This window comes from Betta splendens, chromosome 13, assembly GCF_900634795.4.
Source record: "Betta splendens chromosome 13, fBetSpl5.4, whole genome shotgun sequence".
Taxonomy (NCBI): domain Eukaryota; kingdom Metazoa; phylum Chordata; class Actinopteri; order Anabantiformes; family Osphronemidae; genus Betta; species Betta splendens.
The window spans coordinates 17,491,001-17,514,864 of NC_040893.2; the positions used below are offsets into that span (position 1 = coordinate 17,491,001).

Genomic DNA, 23,864 nt, shown 5'->3' on the forward strand with positions numbered 1-23,864 from the left:
TCCAAGACGCGACGCGTCAGTAACACATCGGCTTTTTGGAGTCTGTATCACATGAAGTTGACGAGTCACTCTCTCACAGCTGCAGTCAAGGCGTTCGTTGACGTACTGCGCCAGAATTTTCTTCTGGGATGCGTTTATGAACGATACGGGCCAGTAAGAAGAGAGACCTCAACCTTAGGGGAACCGACTGGTGGTTCAGACGAGGTCTACTCTCATTCGACCCTCATGCAGGCTGCACACGACTCATTAGCATTAATGACTGAACACAGTCAGGTGCAATCGAAAAGACAAAAATCTGAAACTTGAATATTCAAGTCAAGTGAAATCGAAATCCGATTTGTAAATCAGAGTCAAGGACAGCAGGGAAATCCAACACTGAATGGAGAAACCATAAGACCTCTAGCAGATGTTTTCTCAATTCTCTGACCATGTATAAAATATTGCAAACAGGCTGCAGAGTAAATTCATCCTCTCTGGAGGAAGATGCTCGTGTTTCTGTAGCAGTCGGCTCGGTTGCGTAACGCCTGCAGGACGTGATGCTGTGCGTTAACAGAAAATAAAAGAGGAGGATGAATAGTTTATGATGTGATCCCCTGCTCACCTCCGGCACCAAGCGTTGTGCCATTCATCTTCACACCCCACCTGAAGCCGCAAATATGCAAAGCTACAGCGCACGAATTCCGAGCGCCCTGCTCTGCTGTCGCACGCCGCGCTAATCAATACCGCGTTCAACAGATCACAATAACACTCCTCCGCATTCCAAGAGCTTTGTAAGGAAAAACACTGAGGTCTCGCTAATACTTCTCGTGACATCTTCTGTTCTCATCAGTGGTTTCTGGGCTGAGAGACGGAGGACGCAGTGATGCACAGATGGTAAAACATGTCGAGCTTCGTGACTTTGACTTGACCTGACCTGACCCTTGACCCGGCAGCTGTAGAGTGTCCATGTGGCCCAGAATGTTACAGCGATACTATATTTAGGTTGGTGGCTCGCACCGTGACCCAGACAACAATAAGAAGCACAAATAACAGAAGTATCCAATCAGTACTTCGAGTACAAGTAGCCATGATGCATTAGTAAAACAGATCGTATTTCTTTGTATGGTCGTGCAGATTTCAGTGATCTGACAGCTGCTATAACATGTGGTGTGATGTCATGCATTCACTATTCAAGGATGTCTGTCAGATGTTTCCTATAAAGTGACCTCATGGTATGTTGTCAAGGATGTATGTTGTTCTTGATGAGAATATTCTCACAGCAACAGTTAGTAATAAAGCCAGCTGCTTTCTTTAAAATTGCATATGAGCAAAACTTATGTTTTTCATATTAGCCGTGTTTTTGTTTGCGTCTTGGCAGTGACTCAGAGTTTCACAGATCAAAGAGTCAAAGACCCATAAATTGCACTGAACTGTTTTGCGTATGAGCAGAGAAACTGGGTTTTAGCCAAATGTCTGCACAACAGGGGTCAATTAATGCCTCTGCAACCTCAGGGCAAATATTTCCGCTGGCTATATTGTTAATAGATTTACTACGAAGAACATACACAAGACCTGTAATTGCTTATTTTATAGTCCAGCTGTAAGCAAAAAATAACCATGTTAAAGTTTAATGAGTTATTGATCTACTTTCACTTTTTTACTGTTAAACGGTTTCATTCAAAGTTTCCACTTCTTTTAAGCACAGAGACAATAGGGTGGTGATTTACAAATATTTAAGACCTTATACAAAATATGCAGCATGTTTGTTTGTTTGTTTGTGTCGCCTTTTTCTGAACTGCTATCAACTTTAAAAACTAACACAGACCTTAGAAATGACTCCAAACCACAATTTCGTCAGATTTCTTTTTCAAACTGGCACATTTATATAAAAAAGCCCTTTATTGAAAGATATGTGGGAAATAGAAAAGAGGAAACCTGAAGCTAGATACAATGTCTGAAATATTGCAAGCAAAGACACATTTACACGAAGCCTTAAACAACCTCTATCCAAAGAAAGTAAAGCGTTAACAGTTAAAGTTTCCAGATCTTTTAAACCTTTATCATGTTGAACTCCCAAAGATGAACTTACTTCAGCATTCACTTCTAATGGCGTTGAGACATTTACAATTGAACTGCTTTCACTGCTGCTCTAATGGCTTAGAGTTGAAAGATTTTACTGCTACCCTGAAGTCGTCTGTCTCTTTAAAGTCATGCCAAAATGTTCATTTGTACACTGCATATATATATATTCTGAACCACAACATTCTCAAACACTGCACGCTCATATTAGCTATGCATTCAAAGCACCATTAAAATGTTTATGAGGATTGTTTTATTTCTGTCATTGATATCAGGTACATTATGTCTGTGTCCCCTGGATTAAAACACCAGTTTCCTCCACTGGGTTTAGTCTCTGCTTTACAATCAAACCATAGACGTTCTCATCCGTTGATGCTCAGTTTCTTCCTCTTCTCCGGTCGCCTGGTAAGAAAAAGACAGATGCCATAAATACTTTACAGTTTTCTACTGTAAATACTGTAGAGCATTTATAGTGTTACAGACTTTGCTTTATCACATCACGCTGTCCGTGTAGGAGGCCGATCCCTGTGTCGACCTCGCACCTTGTTAAATATGTCTCTCTTTGTTTTCAGCGCACGTTGAATAAACAAGTTTTATTGTCTTTACTTGGGACGTTTTATGGATGTTGGCAGGAAAACCTGTTGCCAGTTTACGAGCCAGATTAGGTGTTCTGTCCTTTTTCAAGTCTTCGTTTTGAAGCAAGCGCACGGCCAGCTGTTACTCACACGTACTAATATTCATCAGATAGGAGTGGTATCACCCGGGCATGAGTATTTCCAGGAGGAGCTGCGCTGCATGTGTGGAGGGGAGACTTCTTCCAGTGCCATATGACATTGCCTCAACTCTAAATGTCTTATGACAGGAGTGAACATTACATGGGTGCCAAACATTTTTGTCCAGCATTTCTGACCATTTACAGCAAACATGTGTTACCTTTATGCCATTTAGCTGCTTTTGTATAAGACAGTATCCTTCATGCTCATGTCTGATGTAAAATAGGGGTGATAGCAATTGTGCTTTTGGACTCTTTGGTCTCTGACATGCTAATTAAATAAAACATTTACCTGAGACAACCCTGGTTACTTTGGTGAGTACAGGTTCATGCTCAATGACCCTTGTCAACTGGGACAGGGCGGGTTCACCTTCAATGACTCTGGTGACCTTCTTGATGGTGGGTTGACCTTCAATGACTCTGGTGACCGTATTGATGGAAGGTTCACCTTCAATGACTCTGGTGACCTTCTTGATGGTGGGTTGACCTTCAATGACTCTGGTGACCTTCTTGATGGTGGGTGGAGTTTCAATAACATGTGTGACTCTCTCTATAAGGACAGAAGTCATACAGTAAGATAGTAGGAAGTTGTTAATAATATTTTATCAAAATAATTACAAATAAACATATGTTTGCTTACTTATAAATGATGTAAGGGGAATGTCCTCATATCTGAATCCAGTAATATACTGTGAAAACAACAAGGAATTCATTTTTAGAATGCATGCATAGAACAACGCATTGAAAAAAACAACAACTCAGTCAGAAGACCTGTCACCGTTCAAACCACAAGCTCGATGCACCACAAAGGTGGTTTTCAAGCAGTGTTTTGTCTTTACATTGGTGCATGAATTGTATTTTGGCACTAAGTGGAATTCCTCAGGCTTTTATAGGACGTTCCTTAAAAAAAAGCTTTGATACAACACCTTGATTTGCATGTAACTGATAATCCTCTTCAGGAGCGTGAGCAGTTCCTGGTTTCCAGTGGGTATATCTGCAGGAGAGCACAGGGTGTCAACCACAAATGGGCTTTAACAACAGTCATAAAACAGCTCAAAGTGCATCCTGACATCTTCACAGACAGAAGGGAATGTTGGCAAAGCTCACTGGGCCCAAAACGTACCTTCAGGATACAGGAGGTGGTTGACAAAATGAACGACTCCATTGGTGGCCATCTTATCAGCTTCAGGGACCAGGACAGAATTCACTTGCATTGTCTTGTTTGCCTGAGGGAGAAAGTTAAGTAAGAAAACCACAAACACAAAAATGAGGAATGATTACTGTTATTAATGTAATTAGCTTTCTGTGGCCACTGGGTTTATCAGATGTATGACATCCTATCAGATAAAACTGACTGATGCCAAAATAAAAAGGTAAAATTAAAGTAGATGCTGTGGCTGTTGTGCTGCACTAAACACTTACTGCAGTCACTTTGAGGTTGCTGCCTTGGATAGACCTGAAAAGTGTTGTCACCCTGGGCTCCAAACCATCGCCAATGAAAATACCATAAGTGAAGTGATAAAGGAGGATGGTTTTGAGAGCTTGTACATCCTCTGAAACCAAAGCAGCCAAAGTGTAAATAGTTATTCTCATTTGTGACTTTCAACTATTTCCATGAAGCTGTGTGTGAGCGACGTACTCTTAAATGTCTCCAAATCGCGGGTGCTCAAACCAGCAAAAGCCATATCGCTTGGGGCGAACAGAGTGTAGTCTCCCGCCTGTTTCAGCAGGTCGGTCAAGCCGGCAGCTTCCATCAAAGACAAAAAGATCCTGCAGCACAAAACAGAAACTCCACTGTTAAAACCCACGAGAGCTGACGTTTTGCAACAGCAGCGTTTTCTCGTTTATACATGAACCATGTGGGTTTAATGAAAATACAGAAAGAACATGCTGTATTTTAATACCACAGTCCATTCCCAATAAGACTCACTTGAAACCTCCATTTGCTTTCAGAATCTCAAACATATTTTTTTCCGCCGGCTTCAGGAAAGTCTTGGTGAGATGGAGGGCCCCGTTGCTTGCTTCTTTGCTGCCCCGTATCAGACAGGAATTCTCAATGCACACAGCCTGCAGAAGGAATTCACAAGTTGAAAGCGAGGGGATCAAGGTTGTATCTCAAGCAGATGAGGATTGACAGCTAAATGACAACCGTAATCCGTGTAGTATGTAGTTAGAGGCACCCAGCCAGACCTTTTGAGCACAGTGTGTAAAAGAAGAGGACGTACTGCGCGGTAGATGAAGACCCTCAGCACTTTTCCCCCGATGGTCGTCAGCAGCTGGCCGTTGTACAGCTGTCCCAGGGTGACCTTAGTCTTCAGGATGTGGTTCTCCATCATAATCCTCTGCATCTCCTGATCCATGGACATTACCTCATCTGGGAAGACAACAAGGGTTGGCAGCGGCGTACACTCAAGTCTTACTAATTCCTGTTACTGCTGCTGTTTCTGTCTGACGCATTCTTTACAACCATTTACAACGAACTGCACGTACGTGTTACAGAAACAAAATAGCTCTACTCCCGTTGAGCGAAATCCAGGAATGTTCCCCCGAGAAGCCGATAAGCTTCTGAAGTGTCCTATAAATTTATAATTTTCCTGCATGTGCACCTCTTTTGACTTTAGTCAGTCAGTATTAAAAGGAAAATAAAAGAAATTACCCTTTATTTAGTGTGACAGATACAGAGGAGCCAGGACTCAGATTCAACCATCTGCTAAAATCGAGGGATGTGCATGATAAATTGAGCAGTAAATGACTCACCAGTGAAGGCGCTGTTGAGGGGAGCCAGCAGAGTGTACTCAGCATCTGATCTCATGGATCCGGAGAGGCCCAGCTCAGACACCATGTCAGTGAAGGTTGACTGCTCACTTCCCATTAGTTCCATCACCAACTTGGCTTAAAAGGTAGAAGGAATTCTGGCACATTACTGGAAGAAGAAGAAGCAACAGGCAGGAACACCACCTGTGAGAGGTTAAACTAACCTGAGTCTGGCATGAGCACCCTGTCAATAAGATGGATGACGCCATTGGTGGTAACGATGTCCTTCTTGAGCACCATCTTGATGCCGTTGACAGTCAGACTGTCACCATCACAGCCGATCTCAATGTTGTTACCCTCCATGGTCACGTAAGAGCTGCCGGCTAGGATTGCCTCAGAGCACTGGACTGATTCCAGGAGGTGGAATTTCAAAAGATCTGGGAAAAAAAAGACAAAGATTGGATTAATGAAAGCCAGAGCGAACAAATGTTCAGTTTAGGTGGAGAGCCAGTTGATGGCATGGGTTGATTTCCCCATCAGGATAGGATTCCCTGACAACCTGAGGTCCCTTTGGATCCCTCGGGTCCATCAGTGATCGAGCTTGTGATCTAATCACAGTTCTGTTGAAAGTTGAGTAAAACCATGTTCTTTCACATTCCAGGGAAGCTGTGGCTGTGTAAAAAGTGCTGGCTAGCCAACGTGACCAGCTTTGCAACCAAAGTAGTGGTTTCCTTTGCACAAAAATCTTATTGTGGTGGTTTTCAATGGTGACTACACAGTAGCTACACTATATTAACTCCCTACAGGCACTGCAGACTATAACAAAAACATTACAGAAGTGCTAAATAATGTGTTGAACTGTTTTTTTCCACCCACAATTTCATGCATTACTTGAAACCAGACACCTGTTTTTCACAGTGTTTTTATGTACGAACTGCCAAGTGTGTGTAAGTTCCACGGTGGTTTTATCTGTTTTAAATTGGAAGATATTAAATAGGAAAAGAGAAATCACTGTTCACTGTAGATGACCAAGTCTAACAAGCATGTTTTTTAGGGAACCACCGCATTTATTTTTCCTGCACTATTATCAGGGAACATAAATATTGTTCTGTTGTTGGCTTCAGTTAACATAAACCCCAGTGCTGCACTTTTGTGCCTTAAATGATTTTGAATCATCTTTGGGCATGAAATCAGTGACAGACCTCTAGGAAAAATTGTAGTTTACCTTTGAGGACCTTCTTGTCGCTCTGAAGCCTCTCCAACACATCGCCGCCCAGGCTGTCAAAGGCCTCATTGGTGGGAGCAAAGAGAGTGTAATGTCCAGGCTCACCCAGCATATCCATCAGTCCAGTGCTTTCAGCCATGTCCTAGAAAATGATTGCAGTAGCAAGATTGTGTTGAGTTATGCAATATGGGATATTTGCAGAAATAGTACCAGTACTCACCATAAAAGTCGACAGGTCTTCATCAACCTCCAATACATTCTGGATGGTGTTTCCGACGGAGCTGATGACACGGTCGATGACATGCACAACTCCATTAGTTGCAATCTGGTTTCCATAGATAACTCTGGCACAATTGACAGTCACCACCTGCACACAACAGTTAGTTAGTTTTGGAGCACTATAGTTTAAGGTATAACTGCAGCTATCATACTCACCCCATTGGGGTAGTGATTAATGTGAAGCTCCAGCTCATTGTACATGGAGGTGAACTTCTTATTATTTTTTAAATCTCTGGTCATGAGGCGTTGGTTGACCATGTGATAATGCAGGGCGTTGTAGAGCTCTATGTTGACATTGCTGACCAATGCGTTCCTTGTTTCCTGTTAGGTGAAATAAATTATGTGTTATAACCCCATAGACAGTAAAGTAGCTTTTGGCTTTTTTTGTTATCCTGACGCACCTCATCCAGACTCTGCCAGGCCTCATTGCTGGGGGCAAAGAAGGTGTAAGACCCAGACCCCTCGATTTCGGGCCTCAGCTTAGAGATATCGGCGTATCTTTGTGTGGCGGTGGCTTTCACCATACCCAAGGTGTTGTACACATGGTCAATTGGAGCCACTGTAAAGTACATTTACAAATGCTTTATGAGCCTTACTTGAACCTGAAAATGTGTTGCCTGAAAACACACATGTCCTCAATATGCTGAGGCATCTTCTGCACAACTGTAGGTCTTAACACCAGGTACCTGCAGGGCAACCACGCATTTCTCCCAGCTTCGTGTACCCTGGGCAGCACTCATGAATCACTGTCCTACAGGCAAAACACATAGATCACAAACGTGAGTATCATCTAAAAGTAGTAGGACATTCTTTAAAGTGATTTTCTTTTAGTACCGATGCGTAAGCAGAATAAGTCAGAAGAAGTATTTTTATGGCTACCATGTTTTGAGCTGGATTGTCATTTGGGATTGGACTTTGGTTTTTAGTTCCATATGTTACTGATTATATGCCTAAACTGTACTTGTGATCCAACATCTTAGGCCAAACTTTAATGGAAATGGTGCTTAAATGGCTATACCCCTCTGCCAGTAGTAAAACTATATTACCATGAACTACTCTTTGAAGTTAATAGTTACTTTGGACTTGGTTTGGTCAATCAGCACAAACAGCATCATAATTAGTATAGTTAGCATAGTTTTAGATTATTTAGGTTAATGTGAGTACTGTAATATGGCTGCTCGGTCTGTATGGAAAAAGTTGAGCTATTTTGAAAAATAATATTATTCTATAGTAATATTTATTCAGTGAACAGAATTTTATAATCTAGAGAACAACCACTGCAATTCCTATTTAGATAAATTACATTCACATGAAAAATGCTTTTGTGTGTGTGCCATTTGTCAGCATTGCCTGGGAGGATAGTAAGAGTCAAGGTGCAGCTTGTAGATATAAACATTTTTATACCACTTGCATCAGCATGTTTGGGCATGTTGGAACTAAAGTATTGTTTCCAGCACCTAGAAAAAAGAAATCTGGAGATGTAAGTTTTGGCCTCAAATAACAAGCAAGTATACAACAATAAAAAAGACCCACAAGACATAAAGAACAACTCATGCATTCAGAGTTGGCAGGAGAGAGCACAATAGAAACAACAGGGAGTGACTTGTCTGCCAACACTTCAGCTCAACTTTACGAATAAAAATAACATTATCAAGTTCAGCAAATTAATCACAAATGCCACAATGTAGCAAATAGCATTGCTTTGGATTGTGTATAGAGCAGCGAATGGAAGCGCTGGTTCTGTATAACATACAATCGGCTAAAAGAAAGATGGACAGTGTTTATTTATTAAAGTAGTTTCCATGTGAAATGTGCTCACCAGAAATTCTCCATGTGGCTGCCATTTGCAGTTCAATGTGGACTTAAAAAAAGTGTTTTCATTATAGTCAGAGCTGCTGCTGATGAGCATGAAACAAATGTAGTACAAAAAGGAAGAGTCCCATGTGGATATCTGGCATCCATTATCAGTAAACACATCAAGAGAGAAAACTGTGAAAAGGCTTTGCTGTGGTTTAGCGTTCATATCCTTCACCCACTGCTCATGTCTCAGACAGATCAGGGCTTCTGGGTCATGACTAACGGCACCTCTTCAGCAGTTTGAATCAGGGTTGAGTGGATTAGGAGGGACTGGGATGAGATCACATGAGGCCCATTAGGGCAGAGTCAGCAAAACTCTTGCACCATTGCTCTCCCACATGGACGGACTGTCTGGCTCTGGAGATGGAAACTTTTTACTTGCCAACATCTTTTTAAAGAGAACTGTTCCATTAAGAATTATGATAACTTTGTCTAACATAATAATTGCTGCTTATGGCTTCATTTCAAGCCAACCCATGACTAATTTAAACTAAGCAGTTTGGAAGGTTTGTTGTACTGTTTTGTTTTGGCAGCAGATGTGTCCTGGAAGCACAAATATCACCATGTGTTCAAACATCAGTGAGTAACGGCAGTGTGCATTTAAATTGTATGATTCCCCACAATGATGTAAAACATGGATGAAGTCTGCCACAGGGAAACTTTAGTTAATTCAGCTTAATAGAAAGTAAATCCGAATGAAAATAATTATTATGGCATAAAGACGACACACATCTATTTTAAAACACTACATTAGAGATTTGATCAGTCGTATTGTATTATATCTAATCGAATTGAATCGTATCGCATTGCGCATTATATAAGCTAAGTGTGTAACTTCAACCTTTATGTCGGCACCTCAATTCATTTTTTACGCTGGTGATCTCCAACACCTTTAAGTCAGTTCATCATTATATTGTAACAGGTGTGAATTGACAGCATTGGCTCTGTTTTCTTGTGACTCATTCCATATTTATTTAGACTGCCACACATTGTTTGGTGGTTTTCCGTGTTACATTGAGCAATGCGCATGCACCGAATAACAGAAGCTGTTTATGTGAGCCTGTTGAGCTAGCGCGACATAGGCATAATGCAGACGCACAGGGCAGACTGTGTGTTTGTCCAAGAGACGGGGGACGGTTTATAAAACAGGCATGGCTTCAATCTAAGAACCCAAAAGTGCTGAGCGATATGGAACAATGGCATATAGAGGCTGTTCAGAATGATTTTGCTTCCTAATACATGTTTCAGCCACACCATATCCTGTAATCAGTGGTTTACCACTGTGGCAGCCAAATACAATCAGGCTTTCTTAGATTTTAAGGACTGAATGAGTCTTCAGTACCGAGGTTTAGTGCTGAGCCCATGAATGTGTTTTTCATTTCAAGCTGAAGTTTGATGTAAAGTAAGATAACAGATGTCTGTCCCTATGGAAACATTCAAGTTTCCATGAAGATCCCCAGGAGAGAACCAGCAGAAAAAGAGAGAAAGCAGAGATCAAAGAAAAATGGCAGAAATCCTGCACTTGTCTTGTTCATCTATAAATAGGAGAAACAACTTGTCCTGTTGGAACCACAGGACGACACTTACGCATCCTTTCCGCAGATCTTCTTTTGATACCAATTGCGACATGTGCTGAAGTACTTCTTCTTAGTTCCACTGACCTGCTGGAGCGCGCAGACATTGGGTCTGATGACAGATGGGGGTGAAACACAGATGAATTAATCAAAAGGCGATGCGTATGACTGCGAGTCAATGGAAAGTCTGAAATTATTCATATGTAAATTATTAAGTGACAAACAGCCGTGCTGAGAGCGACACCAGTCTGCCAAGCGTGAATAATGAGTTGGAAAATACCCCTGCTGTTTTTGAGAGCAGGCAGAAAAATATGAATTATGGCATCAATGCATGCTGGATGTGAAACTGCTTTATCAGATCTCTGTCATAATCTGACTACTTAAAAAAAGTTAAATATAAGTGTTAATAAACAGTAGTTATTCAACAATAACAAACAAACATGATGTGAAACAAGTGTCAACGCATAGCAGCCTATCGCGTGTCATATAAAACTAGACAGGTTTGCAGAAGGTGAATAGAACTGCTGAGGCTTGTTAAACTCAATGCATGCAGAATAAAATAACAACATGACATCACAAGGATTAAATCTGTCACACATAACAAGACGAATAAATAAGGACGTGCTTACCCTTCTTTTCTTGCTCTAATTCGACTGTGGGCAACTATTTTGTCATAAGCTGAACTCTCAGCCGAGCTAAATGCAGGGAACACAAGGAGCGCAACGGCAGCTACAAGGCAGAGCTTCATCCTTGACTTCCTAGCTAGCTCTCCCAGACAGAGTGATGGGAGCAGACTGAGAGTGGGAGTTTATATACCACGACTCTCACCCTTCACTCAAGGAGGAAGGCAATATGTCATGCATGCTCGGGCCACCCAGAACCTCCACATTTCTGTGCTCAAATGCCCCAAAGGCTCTATCTGTTTGGCAATTCTACCTCATTTTACATTTTTGTGCATGTTGGATTTTACGAAAAGTGGGAAAGACAAAACACTTTCCCCTCATTGCCATTGTACTTTTATGCAGGTTTAAAGGGTGCAGTCATGTTCCATAAACTTACTTCCTGTTTTAAAACTGTAGCTTTCAGGAATGCAGTTCAGGAACTATAGTATTTCATGGTCACCCCTAACATATACTACAACCCTGGTACCTTATTCCACAAAACTAACTTTACAGTCAATTAAAATGCTCTGTTGGTGCACTGGAATATAAAAGCTCTGCATGCTTTTCAAAGACCTGGGTTTGATCTGCACTCCAGAGACACATACTGAGCAGATGGAAAACCTGAGATGCCCGACACAACTGTATCATGTCTGTTAAAGCGTCAAATAGTTGGACCGCAAACAAAGAAACATTACATAATCTCTGCTCTGAACAAAAGCCAGAGCGCTGATATTCAAGCTTTCAGAAAGTAGTTTGCGCCACCTGGTGGTGGGAGGGAGTGAAGGCACTGAGGCGCACAAGTAAAGCCATTAAATGACTCGTCCTTACTAATTAAAGTAACAACTGGCTGCTAACATTAAAAGGTGTGTAGCTGCGTGGTTGTAAAAATGTAGCTGTTGTTGTGTACTTTTTCAGAGCAGACTCACACACCATCCCTCACACTATTCATCCCACCACATGTTGATCAGCCTTCTGGCCATCCAGATGTTCCAAGGGAAAATAATGTCTTCCCTCGCAGCTTCGTGAATGGATGGTGAGAATCAGGGGAAAAACACACAACCCACTGTAAAGGTTTGCTGTTCATGGGCTCAGAACTAATGGCAGTGTGTTGTGGAGGGAGAAAGATACTGTATATTGATTAAGACATTATGAATTTGATTAGTCAAAGGTGAGGTTTGTAGAAGTCAGACTGCAGACCTTGACATCAAGGGCTTTAGAAAATGGCTTACGCATAAAGTCTCTACTCAGGCTTTTCATGTGTTCTAAAATCCCAAAGACTGGAATACATTAACTTTACAATCCCTGCATTCCAGTCAGCAGCTGATTCTCATGCCGGAGACTAAAGAGTTGCTCGCTTGGAGAAATAATTGCACAGATGAACTTGCTATAGTGGTAATGAAATGCAGCCTGGCAGGCACTTTGAATCAGCACAGTCTCTGTCTGAATCACCGCCTTTCACACACCCTGACACAAAAAGTACTAGTACGGGGGGGGGGGGGGGGGGCGTGGGGGGGGAGCTGTTGTCAAGCTGTGAAGTTGTATCAGAGCAGATGCAATATTAGTAATCAAACTACAGGAGCACAAGCCAGGACAGAGGGTGTTGATGTAGACTGTGCATCAAGTGCCCTGTGTTAAGTGGACTAAGGTATAAACAGAGAAAAGATAACAACTACTTACTGAAATCTTTCTTCTCTCCAGTAATTCAGCAGGAAAGAGAATGAGGAGAAAGAGGAAACTAGTTTCCCTGCTTTGCTCCCTCTTCTCTGTGTTTCAAGTGTCAGTGAGGATTGTGAAACAAGAGAAACTGAAAAATATAAAATATAAAAGGGAATAACAAATAGAAGGTTCTTGAGTACTTGTAAATTATATAAAGATCTTCAAAACACATGGCATTCAATTTTTTTTATTTGCTGAATAATAACAATATATGTCACAAGTGCTTAAATTGCACCGTACAGCCGTAGTGCATTGCCAGAGGGCCTTCATTCCTTTAAGGTTTTGAGACAGCTGACAAAAGAAGATTTGAGGAATAGATTTTGCAGCATTTCTTTCATCTGAAAAAGATTGGGTGCCGCTTTTGCTACACAAGAGAAAATGGAGAATAGAATCAAGGGTAAAGAAAAGGCCACTGTGGCTGAAACGCAGATTGGAAGAGACGAGACTGCTGCAAAAGAGAAGCCGTTCCTAATCTTTCTATTAACTATTGTACTGTAAGTTACTCTATATCACTGTTTAATCGTCTTGATTATGAAGTCTGGTGTAATTACGTTTTCTACAGACAAAAATTCAAGACAGTATTTTTTGCATATATTAAGTACATTCAAGGTAGAAGAGTTCGTTATAGGCAACGGTGTCAGGCTCTTTGGAACCACCTGCTCTGGCTGATCATGAATGAATGACCTGGGTCACAGTTCCCTGAGCATACGTCTGTAGTGATGAATGCATGTACTGTTATAAAATGTCAAATGACCATCAGCAGCATTATTTTATCATTTTCTACTGTGCATTTGTAGTTCAAGTGAATACTAAATATAAAGTTAAATAAAAGTAAAGTGTAATATGATTAAATTTAAAAATGGCTTCATTAAGATTAACATCCCTCACTTGCAGATTAGTTCTTATATTCTATCCTGGGCCCATTTTTCACTTCCTGTGTGTGTTCTGTGCGGTCAGCCTCCTGAACGTCCCTCTCCACTTTCTTTAAGACGTCCACAATGACTTTGTCAGTATGACATTTGTCTTTGTTTTGTTCGCCAGATCCTAATTTATCTTCCTCTGGCAATGAATGTATTTCATCACATTTATGAGAGAGGCGTCTGGATTGTCGCTGGAGGGCTCCGACGACTGGGACGTCCTTTGATAGCTCACGCTGAGCCGTTTCACTACTGGGCGGAACAACCAGGCTATTGGCTCGTCTGCTGGTGCAGGCAGAGCTGGAGGAGTTGGCAGCTCCACGTTGCAGGGTAGCGGAGAATGCATCAAACACATACAGCTTCTGCTGAGGGTCTTCAATGGGCAACTTCGGGGAATATTTGAACGAGTTTCCAGGGTAAGCCAAGGTGGAGCTTGACCAGCCCGGAGATTTACCCCTCATCATCCCCAGCACCTCATAGCGGAAGCTGGAGATATCCTGCTTGAGCTCCTGTCAATTATTAAACCCCAAACCACAGCAGAAATTACTCACAGAAGAAAAAAAAGGGATTATCTGGTCTGATTTCAGTGCTGAATACGGTATTTTACTTTGAAATTCTCCTCGGTTAACCCCTCCGCGGTCTTGGCATCTCTGATCATCGCAGCAACGTAGCGCTTCATGAGGTTCTTCAAAACATTCTATAAAGTAAAGCAAAACATTTAGCTTAAAGTTAAACTATACAAATCAAATTTTAAAGTTTAATCAACACGGGCATTTTTCATTACAAAAAACAAATTATTACTTGATACTCGTGGCTTAATCTCACGTTTTCAGCTGCACGTCTCTAAGTAAAGAAACAAATAAAGATTAGACATGAAGTCTTACTTGCTCTCTCTCAATCGATTTTGGGATATACTGTGTTACAGCACGTTATCAATATATATGTCTTTTGGGACTTCCCACTAAGGGCCTATAAAGCAAACATTCACAATGTATGCAGAGAAACCATCAGAACAAAACATACCCCCAACATCTCAAAGCATTTGCAACGGTTTCTGCTTGGTCTCTTGAACAAATGTGTTTTTATCCATTTGAATAGATAAAAAACTGACTTTGGACTCGGTAGTATATTAAAAGGAGAGGGCAAAGTACCCCCCTCTTCAAAATAACTCATCCACAGTTTAGTTCTTGCAAATTTCCACTCAATATCTGCATGATCCTGCAAAGAAAAGCAAACCGTGATTAAATTCAGTAGAAATGAACAAATATAATTGCGGTAAGCTACAGCACTCACAGCAATGTGTTGGTAGGAGTTATTCATCATTGCAATGAGCATGTTTAGAAGCACCACCAGGGAGATGACGTTGTATGTGCCAAACATGGTGCTGCCCACAAATTCGGTGAATTCGTGTTTTGGGTCCACATTGGTCACATGGAGGGAAATCAGGCCAAATATTGACCAGAATAATGACTGTACTGTCTCAAACAGCCTAAAAAGCAAATGACCATACATCATATTATGCACTGGGGAAAAATAGATAATTATTAACTATGCAGATTTGATAGGGACAATTTATTTGAGAACTTGCGTTGTGAAGGCATTGTTTTGCTGAAGGCAGCGGATGCCCTTGCAATTCAAGGAACCTTGTGTCTCATAATAAAAGTAGAGCTGGTTGAGGCCGTTGGCAAACGCTAGAAGCACTAGACAGTAGATGAACAGAAACTTGAGGATGTCTAGGAGCATGCGGCCCAGTGAGATCTGCAAGGGGCCCAGATGGGAATTAGCAGTGAAGAGACAAATGAGGCGCAAGGAGCTGAAAATGTTGGCAATGGCAAACAGGGCCTCTGCCACCAAAGTCGGGTGCCACATTTCCCAGCTGCTTCTCTCTTTGGGCCCGTGATACTGTGAAACGAGAATGAGATTGATCAGCGCACAGACCATCATTTGATAGATGCTTCAAAGACTTTGGGATTTGTTTTGATTCATTCAGGCTGAAGCAATTCTAGCTATAAAGCAATAAAAAGGCGCTGCAATGTTTGCCTGACTGATCAGAATATTTATGATTTATGAATATGATGAACTGTGGAATTGTGTGGTACCTTCACATATGCAACAATCTTCAGAGAAATAGTTGCAAGATATAAGGAGTTCATTATAAAATCCATTAGATTCCACCAGTCCTCTATGTAGTCTTGGAAACCACTATCCCACATCTGTTTGATCTCTGTCCATATAAAGCCTTGAGGAAAAGAACAAATAACAGAGGTTCTCAAACCAGTAGCATGGAGAACAAAGGTAAGAGCATGCTCGCATTGGCTGCGCAGAAATGTCCTCGGTGTTGAAATAGCGTCACATTAATTAGAAATACAAAATACAGTATACTTTACTTGATTAAAGAATAACATGGGGATGTGCAAAGAGTGAGTGAGTGTGTCTGTGTTACCAAGCACCCAGGGCAGAATCACCCACTCCACAGCAGTTGGTGCCGGGCCCTGACAGTTCGGGGGTGCTGACGCGATGTGCTGCGAGGCCAAGAAGAGCAGGAACAGGAAGGTCAGGTAGGAAGCGGTGTGACAGATGAACTTGACGAAGGGCTTGCGGATGAATAAGCCGTAGCGGCTCTTTGGCGTGATCAGGTACAGGATGGACAAGAGGGGGAAGAGGAGGCCAATGAAGACACAGGTGATGAGCTTTCCTGCCCAGTGACGCCGCCTCCAGCCTGGAAACTCATCATACCAGCGAGAGGCCAGGAGCTGCTGACAGTTGGGCTGAGCAACAAACTGAGGGAGTGAGAATAACAAAGAGAGATGAAGGACGGTAACAGGAAATCAGCAGATTTATTTCTTCTCTTGTTTTAAGAGATTCAAGTAAATACTAATTGTAGAAACGTCTGCACTACTGTGCCTTGGATTACTTTCATAGGGCCAGTCAAAGTCAACTCTGTTTCCTGTGCACAATTTCTCTGCTTTGTGAGATTTGATATAACCATCAGCTGGACATCTGCGCATGATGATGGAAGATAACCAAATTACAGGCAAATGGATCCACATTGAGCTACCATATACTGTAGCATTACGCTGTAAGCGATGACCTCATCTAACAGTGCAGAGTCCTGCATATAAAAATCTGTCTGCCCTTGTGAAATGCTAATTTTCCCAAACCTGACTGGAGGCATAGTTGGCAGCTGGCATGAGCAAATTTGGCCTAGGATAGTTTTCAAACTGACATGTCACCACTCATTTTTGAAAGTGTTAATACTGTCCTGAGGGACAGAGATGACATGCTGTATAGAGTCGATTAAGTTAATCACTGTATTTCAACATAATGGTTCTGATTCAACAATAGAACATATTAAGTAAATAAAAACTGAATATCAGCAAAAAAAGTGCAGCATTTTTATCTTATCTGACTATATCCAGTGTTAAGATGTGACTTCAGAGTGAATGCAGAAGATACAGCAGCAGGAGGACAGAAGGAATTGTCCCCACTGAGTGTGTGAACGGACACTAAGTGCTGGTGGTCTGTGACGTCCATTAATCCATTTAGTCTCATCTCCCAAAACGGCTTAACTTAAGGATGTGTTGGCATGCATTAATGCATTAATGGACAAATGGACAATGCGCTCCACATTGTGTACATATGCAACATACAGTAACTCACTGGCAAGACACAACAAGCAATCACCTGCAGAGCTAATGAAAAGCAGCACCTACAGCCTGTACTTACTGTATATTACAGCTGTAGATTTGATTGGTAAAGAGGCTATGCAAAAAAAAGAAGTGTTCAATAAATGTTTAAGAAATATAATCTGGATGTGTTTTAGTGTGTGACAAAACAAAAGCAACTGATTGACTGAAGGGCTGTGAAGTTCAGCTCCAAAGCCTTTTGCCATGGAGACCATGACACGTGGGGCCGTTGACAGTCACACTGATTTTTCTCCTCGCTTTTCAAACCGTCACATCACAATCGCAGTGAGAAACCAAAACACTGCTGACTATAGACAGTAGACTGACTGGACCGATGGCAAAATATACAGACACAAACATTCACACCTATGGGTTGTTTAGAGTCAATAATTAGCACGGCTGCATATCTTTGGCCTGTGGCACGAATACAAACTCCACACTGAAAATTCTCATTGTCTTGTGTCTTTCAGTGTTTTGGAAATCATGGACACCGCATCCTTGTGGCTGAAGGAGGAGGTTGCTTCTCATTAGTGGACACAGCAAGATCTGTGCGCTGTTACTGTTAAGTGAATGCCTACTGGTTCTGGGGGAAGATCCGTCCAGTCAGATTTTATCTTTATCAGACAGTTCTTGCTTATTTTGAGGCAACGGATAAACTGCATAACTCAGCTGTTTTAGAAAGTCCACCCATTGTAAACATGTTATGAAGTAGAACTAAACTGCCTCTAAACACCTGAAATCCTCTGTCCAGCAGGAATAAGCTGCCTTCGTATCTAGGATACAAACAGTTAATCCCAAAGAAGAACGCAAAATACAGTAAAAGGTTTCCTCCCCAATTAAAATATTATGAGTTTGTATTTCAGGGAAATGGCCACCGCTTGTTCCATCATTATGTCTAATTACCGACTGTCGTGGGACTTCATGGGTTGGTGTAATGCATCGCTGAGAGCTGGCCTAACGGTGATTACATGTTGTCTCAGAGGACGTCTCCACCCGTACCAGCCCATTACAACCCACTGTGGCACTGGTGTCCGTCCATGCTGTTGCCCAAACTCGTCTCCAAATGTACAACGAAACATCTTTCACCTTGACTGCAGTGGGACCTCTAGACAAAGGGCTTACCTCCTTTTGGGAATATTTGATAGCGAGCTTCACTCGGGCCAGATCATTAGTATTCTCATCCAGCAGAGGATTGATGTCGTCCCGATAATTAAGGATTATCTCCAACTCTTTAGAGCTCCTGGTTTGGTCCAAGAGATCCTTTGCAAATTGTTTGCACATATGCGACAGCTCCTCGTATTCAGACTTGAACTCGTTCTCTACCGTGCTGAGCTCCCTCAGCTCCCAGCTGAGCTGAAAAGCCGTGAGGAACGGGTCCTCGCTGGACAGGGCGATGAGAGAGGGGCTGGCGAGCGCCTTGTAGATGTTGAGGCGCGAGCGCGAGTGTCGCAGGCCGTCCACGTCCACGCTGGACACGCACTCCACGCAGTTGCAGCGCACGGCGTGCGGCTGAGGTATGGAGACGCCTCTCTGCACCAGCAGCTTGATGATCTGGTAGTTGTTAGTGTGGGCCGCGAGGATGATGGGGGTGATGTCCGGAGTGAAGTCTGAAAACTGTTTGTCCAGCAGAATCGGTGGGACCTTTGCAGCACCACGAGAGAGACACAATGAAACAGACTTACAGTGAAGCAGAATGCGTCATCGCAGCACGAGAAGAACACAGCTTATTAAACTCCTACAGGAACTGAGACAACAATGTTGATGGGCCTGATTCATGTCCGACCATTTTGCCGAACGCCACACAACTAATGGCTTGTGGTTTAGCTGACCTCAAAATATCTTCCTGTTTGGAAGCCAGCGCGTCCCCTCTCCTCACAGCGCACACCAAGTCCATTACAGCGAGATCCAGCAGCGTCGAGACACAACTTTACAAAGAGCCACTGAGGCCTTTATCAAACTCCCTCATACACAAGCCGTTTGCGGAAGCTTTGGCAAAGAAAAGATCCATTGCAAAACATCAAAGAGTCTTTGGTGCAACTTTTATACAGAACGAATAATTGGATTTTTAAAATAACAGTGACACAGAAGGAACCATGTGATTGTTTTCTCTTTAAACACTAGTGCCATCGAATTACTTAGTTATAACTTGACCTAAACATTTAGGTTATGAGATTTTTATAAAGATTAATAAAAACTCAACTTTTGAACATGAAGTTCTTTTTAATATTCAAAAGAAATAGCAATGGAGGAAAGGGGAATGAATCACGATGAAGCCAGTGTTCGGTCACAACTACATGTAGTCCTGGAAACTACAAGTACACACACAGAAGCACGCGCCTCCAGGACAGCAATGACTGTGACACACAGCCTGTGTGTGGACAGAGTAGTTCCCCGTTTTACAGTCACAAAGACGATCAATGACACACACAGGTTGACAGGAACGCGGCGCCTACCTGTTTCTCCCCACGTGGCTTCTTGTGGTTGAGCAGCAGCTCCACGGCCCCCACCACCTCCTTGCGGATGGCGTGCAGCAGGGCATCGCCCACGTACACGTTGTAGCTGAGCAGCAGCTCGATGATCTCCAGGTTCTCGTTTTCTATGGCGATGAGCAGGGCCGTGCGTCCCAGCGGGTCCACGCAGTTAATGTTGATCCTGAAGTAGATCTCAGCCTCCTCCAGAGCCTGTTTGACGCTGGCGTAGTCCCCCTTCTCCACAGCCCCCAGGTAGGCCCTCTCCATGGGAGACAGCTCCGACTCGGCGCGCACGATGCGCAGAGGGATGCGGTCCCGGTAGGACGAGTTGTCGGCTTTCTTGTAATACAGCTGTGACATCGCTGCGGCGGTCTGAGGCAGGAGGAGAGACGCGGTCCGGCTTGTGGCACCAATAAAGTATTGGTAATACAATAAAGCTAATACAGAAATATAACATGGATCATTTTTTGCAGCTTAAATGTTCACGTTATAAAATAAAAAAAAAATATCACGGTAAATATGATAGAAATAAACTTTACCGTGCTCCCGTTGCTCCACTGAGGGTTTAGTCCTGGTCTGTGCGGAGAAGCACTGCGGATGTCAGAGAGGAAACTTGTTTGCTCGGATCCTCAACGAGCCTAATGACTCTAAGTGAACGGCGTGCCACGCACCCCCCCCCCCCCCCCTCGTTTGTAGGAGCATTTCAAGGACCTACTCTACTCATCTCCGCGCAGAAGACGCGCGTCCGAGCAGGTGGGAACGATGAACGGTACTTTGACGTCTCGCAGAAGGTGCGTTGGTTCTTCAGCAGAAAGCGCATCACTAAAGAGAACTTGTGCCGAGGCAACGGTTTAATAAAACAATGTTGGATGCACTTTATATTATTTTAAACTGACATGCGACGTTTGCATCGCGTGGCCGTTTCTACTTGTCTTTTCAAAATATAAAGAGTAGGATCAATTTATAAAAAATTCACTTTTAGTTCAATTAGATATCTATTGTATCCACCTACGTACTGATAACAGTAAGACTAACCCGTTAGATGTGTCTGACGCTGCTCTTTCATTTGTATACAGTCCATGAATAACATCCTGTATCTGACCTCATCTGCATTTACTTTGTCAACAGTTCTGTTCAGTTCAGAAAGAAAAACAAGTTGGCAAAGACATCGATGTAAAAGAATCTAAATGATTGTTAATGTTGGTAATGTTTGACTAAACAGGTCTTCTCTGCATGCTTTTACATAAATCACACTGAAACCATGCGGTCCTGCTTGTGCAGTAAGTTAACCTTGTTAGTACCGGCATAAACAGGTGGTAGAACTCATCCCAGGTTTTAGAGGTGGGATCAGAACCACAGATGGAGGAAAGACATCTGTAAAACCCAGTTACAGTGAGTGGGTGAGTTCAGTCATTGTGAATGTGAATCTGTAAACAAGAAAACAGTGAACAGCAGTGAGGAAGAATGTGACTACGGATGTCCACCGTTTTATCAGCAGAATGAAGGAGAATCTCTTCAAAATGCGTAGGAAGTAGTGGAAGAGTTTGTTCCACCATCATGGGACCACTGTCCTGGGATCTAGGCGGCATTTAGAGGCCAGACACATTGCACACCTGCACCAGCCAAGGGCTCTAACAAAGACACGGAGTTCAGACAGTGCAGACAGAGGGATCTGGTGATCTGGTTCAAAGGATTTGGTGTCAAGGTCTACAGACACACTGGTCCGACCAGGATTAGAGCAGAGGACTGGGCTGCACAGTTAAAAAGTTAGAATCTCGGCCCAAAAAGAAGCAGAAGCCACAGGTAAGTTTGGTACATTTATTTTATGGAACATTAATATTTGATGAAAGCGAGTGAAGTGTGTCCCAAGTTTCTCCACAGGACAGAACACAACAGCAGTTACTGCAGGTTTAGCTCCTACGAGAGCAACAGTGCAGTGTGTGGCACAGTAAGGCGTCAAATGGCTAAAGTCGCCAGGAAGAGGGTCGGTCCAGTCCGCTGAGGCAAAATGGATCAAAGGTGGTACAAGACAAATACTTAGAGGAAAGTGAACCTGAACCGAACAGGAATTGCTCTCGAAATGGAGAACGAAAAAAAACATACATTCCAAACATTCTAATTGTCCTGACAAATCTCAACACAAACAGAACTAAGTGCATCAAATCCAAAAATCAAACAAAAGGGACAGTAATCACTCACTCGTGGTGGCAGCCTGTTGTAGGAGGTAGAGCAACAGCATGAAGTCAGCATCATAGAAAACTTCACAACTGAGTGGACTTCCTCCAGTAAATAAAGGCCGCAGCTGAGGCACAGGTGCTGCTGATGAGGAAGTGGGAGGAGCTAAGCAGGTGCCAACAGTGGGTCAGACCAAAGCTGGAGGGGTGCACTAAAACAGTGAGGCCATGATCCTGGACGGGAAGAACCGGATCATGAGCTGGTTTGGGTTCAGTTTTTGGAGCATTTCTGTCTCAGAAAAGTTGACATTACCCAGAATATTATGCTTCAGTTGTGTTAATTGAATCAAGTGTGTTATCTAAAGTAATCACCTTTTTGGAGTAAACTAATTTTTATTTTTTTTAATTTTGATTGACTAATTACATCTCATTGTTTAATTTGAAAACAGGTTTCATTACTTACATACACTATTTAATAACATTGGGCTCACTTATGATATTTTGTGTTTAGTTCTAGATACACACTTTCATCAGTTAATGTCATATTTAGTGCAATAGCATTTGTAATGATTGATGATGATTCACAGCTCACATTCAGGATTTCCTTCATTTCTGTGGAGTCATTTTAATTAACAGGCATTGAAATATGTGTTTGTGTGAGTTTGGCAGATACTGTACACGTGTGAGAGGACACCGACACGTTCCCTCCCTGAGGATGAGCCGAATGTATCACTTACAGGACTTGTGATCATTATTAACACCACTGTAGCTATTATCACATGCACGCATTGCTAGACATCTGCAAGGCAATCTGGTGTGTGGCGTGTGGACCAGAACAATTATACCAGCGCTAGCTCTTATGTAAAGGGAATAAAAGCACTGTGGACGCATCCGCCCGTCCGTCCATTCATTGTGCATTATCAAAGTTCAACTCAACACCACTTTAAACCCAAATCACTTACTGTAAATTGTTCCACATCCACTTCCTTTATTGGTGTCTGGCTAAAATAAAGACAAAATAAGGCCAAACTAATGATCATCCCGCTCACGTCCATCTCACCTGTTTCTGAGCTTCCAACCCTCATCTCCTCTTGTTACGTGTTACCTGGTTTTGCTTGTCAGTTTCCTGCCTGTTAACTGGACTCTCTGCTCAGCGAAGGTCTTTGTTTTTGCTAACCCGATAAATCGGCCAGGCCCATTTTTTTTTACTGTTTTTCACTCGTTACCTTTCATCTGCTTCCCTCTGTACTCCTGCTCGGCTTTGGACTGCTCTCACATTGACCCTGATTGTCGATATCCGCGACTAGCTCTTAGCCACTGAACCCTCTAATCCTGTGTGCCTTCCTGCATTTGAGTCTCTTTTCTGCCTGAGAAACACTGTGACAGAATCTCCTTAACAACCTGACTCCACATTCCGGACTCTGAAAATAACTGAGGAGGAAAAAATCTGATAGTCAACAGTCCAGTACAAAAATATATCCATATTTAATGTATTTTTCATAAAGAAAACATACATTGCATTATTATTTATTTAATTTAATATATATTATACAGTCTATAAGTACAGAAGCTGCATTCACCAAATACAGGTAAACAGTATGCATGTCACAAGAGAATAAAGTGGTAACGCATGCAGGTTATGAGAACATACAACACATGACCCTCTATCGGTGAAGCATAATACACATATTAAAATAAACACCGTACTGTAATTATAAG

The 23,864-nt window shown here is 42.4% G+C and overlaps 2 protein-coding genes across 6 annotated transcripts; both read right to left on the bottom strand.

The window, feature by feature from the left end:
• Positions 1–1,838: 1,838 nt before the first annotated feature.
• postnb (periostin, osteoblast specific factor b) lies at positions 1,839–11,311 on the bottom strand. 3 transcript variants are annotated; one of them, XM_029172024.3, is made up of 18 exons: positions 11,149–11,311; positions 10,533–10,631; positions 7,775–7,839; positions 7,490–7,647; positions 7,245–7,409; positions 7,030–7,176; positions 6,810–6,951; positions 5,809–6,021; positions 5,588–5,722; positions 5,056–5,204; positions 4,761–4,897; positions 4,470–4,600; positions 4,253–4,383; positions 3,954–4,056; positions 3,757–3,824; positions 3,471–3,519; positions 3,279–3,380; positions 1,839–2,460 (listed from the first exon to the last, which is right to left on the bottom strand). In XM_029172024.3, the coding sequence occupies exons 1-18, from the start codon at positions 11,265–11,267 to the stop codon at positions 2,435–2,437; spliced, it is 2,139 nt and encodes a 712-aa protein (XP_029027857.1). In that variant the 5' UTR covers positions 11,268–11,311; the 3' UTR covers positions 1,839–2,434. The 3 variants fall into 3 exon arrangements, with proteins under 3 accessions (XP_029027857.1, XP_029027854.1, XP_029027852.1); XM_029172021.3 differs by having other exon boundaries at positions 3,201–3,380; XM_029172019.3 differs by having other exon boundaries at positions 3,123–3,380.
• A 1,762-nt stretch (positions 11,312–13,073) lies between these two features.
• Positions 13,074–22,271, bottom strand: trpc4b (transient receptor potential cation channel, subfamily C, member 4b). Of its 3 annotated transcripts, none has more exons than XM_029172228.3 (12): positions 22,171–22,271; positions 20,511–20,562; positions 19,954–20,408; positions 18,623–19,141; positions 16,258–16,594; positions 15,914–16,053; positions 15,403–15,716; positions 15,108–15,303; positions 14,838–15,032; positions 14,616–14,657; positions 14,422–14,511; positions 13,074–14,323 (listed from the first exon to the last, which is right to left on the bottom strand). In XM_029172228.3, exons 1-12 carry the CDS (start codon positions 22,222–22,224, stop codon positions 13,793–13,795), a joined length of 2,925 nt encoding a protein of 974 aa, XP_029028061.1. In that variant the 5' UTR covers positions 22,225–22,271; the 3' UTR covers positions 13,074–13,792. The 3 variants fall into 3 exon arrangements, with proteins under 3 accessions (XP_029028061.1, XP_029028063.1, XP_040929500.1); XM_029172230.3 differs by having other exon boundaries at positions 19,954–20,343; positions 22,171–22,264; XM_041073566.2 differs by lacking the exon at positions 18,623–19,141.
• Positions 22,272–23,864: the final 1,593 nt, after the last annotated feature.

Excerpts from the sequence above, each read along its gene's own strand:
- trpc4b (XM_029172228.3), bottom strand. The coding sequence starts at position 22,224 with ATGATGCTGACTTCATGCTGTTGCTCTACCTCCTACAACAGGCTGCCA. Across the intron at positions 19,142-19,953 it reads AGCCACGTGGGGAGAAACAG|GTCCCACCGATTCTGCTGGA; the intron begins GTAGGCGCCGCG and ends GGTGCTGCAAAG. Across the intron at positions 16,595-18,622 it reads TCAAATATTCCCAAAAGGAG|TTTGTTGCTCAGCCCAACTG; the intron begins GTAAGCCCTTTG and ends TCACTCCCTCAG.
- postnb (XM_029172019.3), bottom strand. The coding sequence starts at position 11,267 with ATGAAGCTCTGCCTTGTAGCTGCCGTTGCGCTCCTTGTGTTCCCTGCA. Across the intron at positions 5,205-5,587 it reads CCTCAACAGCGCCTTCACTG|ATGAGGTAATGTCCATGGAT; the intron begins GTGAGTCATTTA and ends TTGTCTTCCCAG. Across the intron at positions 4,601-4,760 it reads AAAGCAAATGGAGGTTTCAA|GATCTTTTTGTCTTTGATGG; the intron begins GTGAGTCTTATT and ends TTTGTGCTGCAG.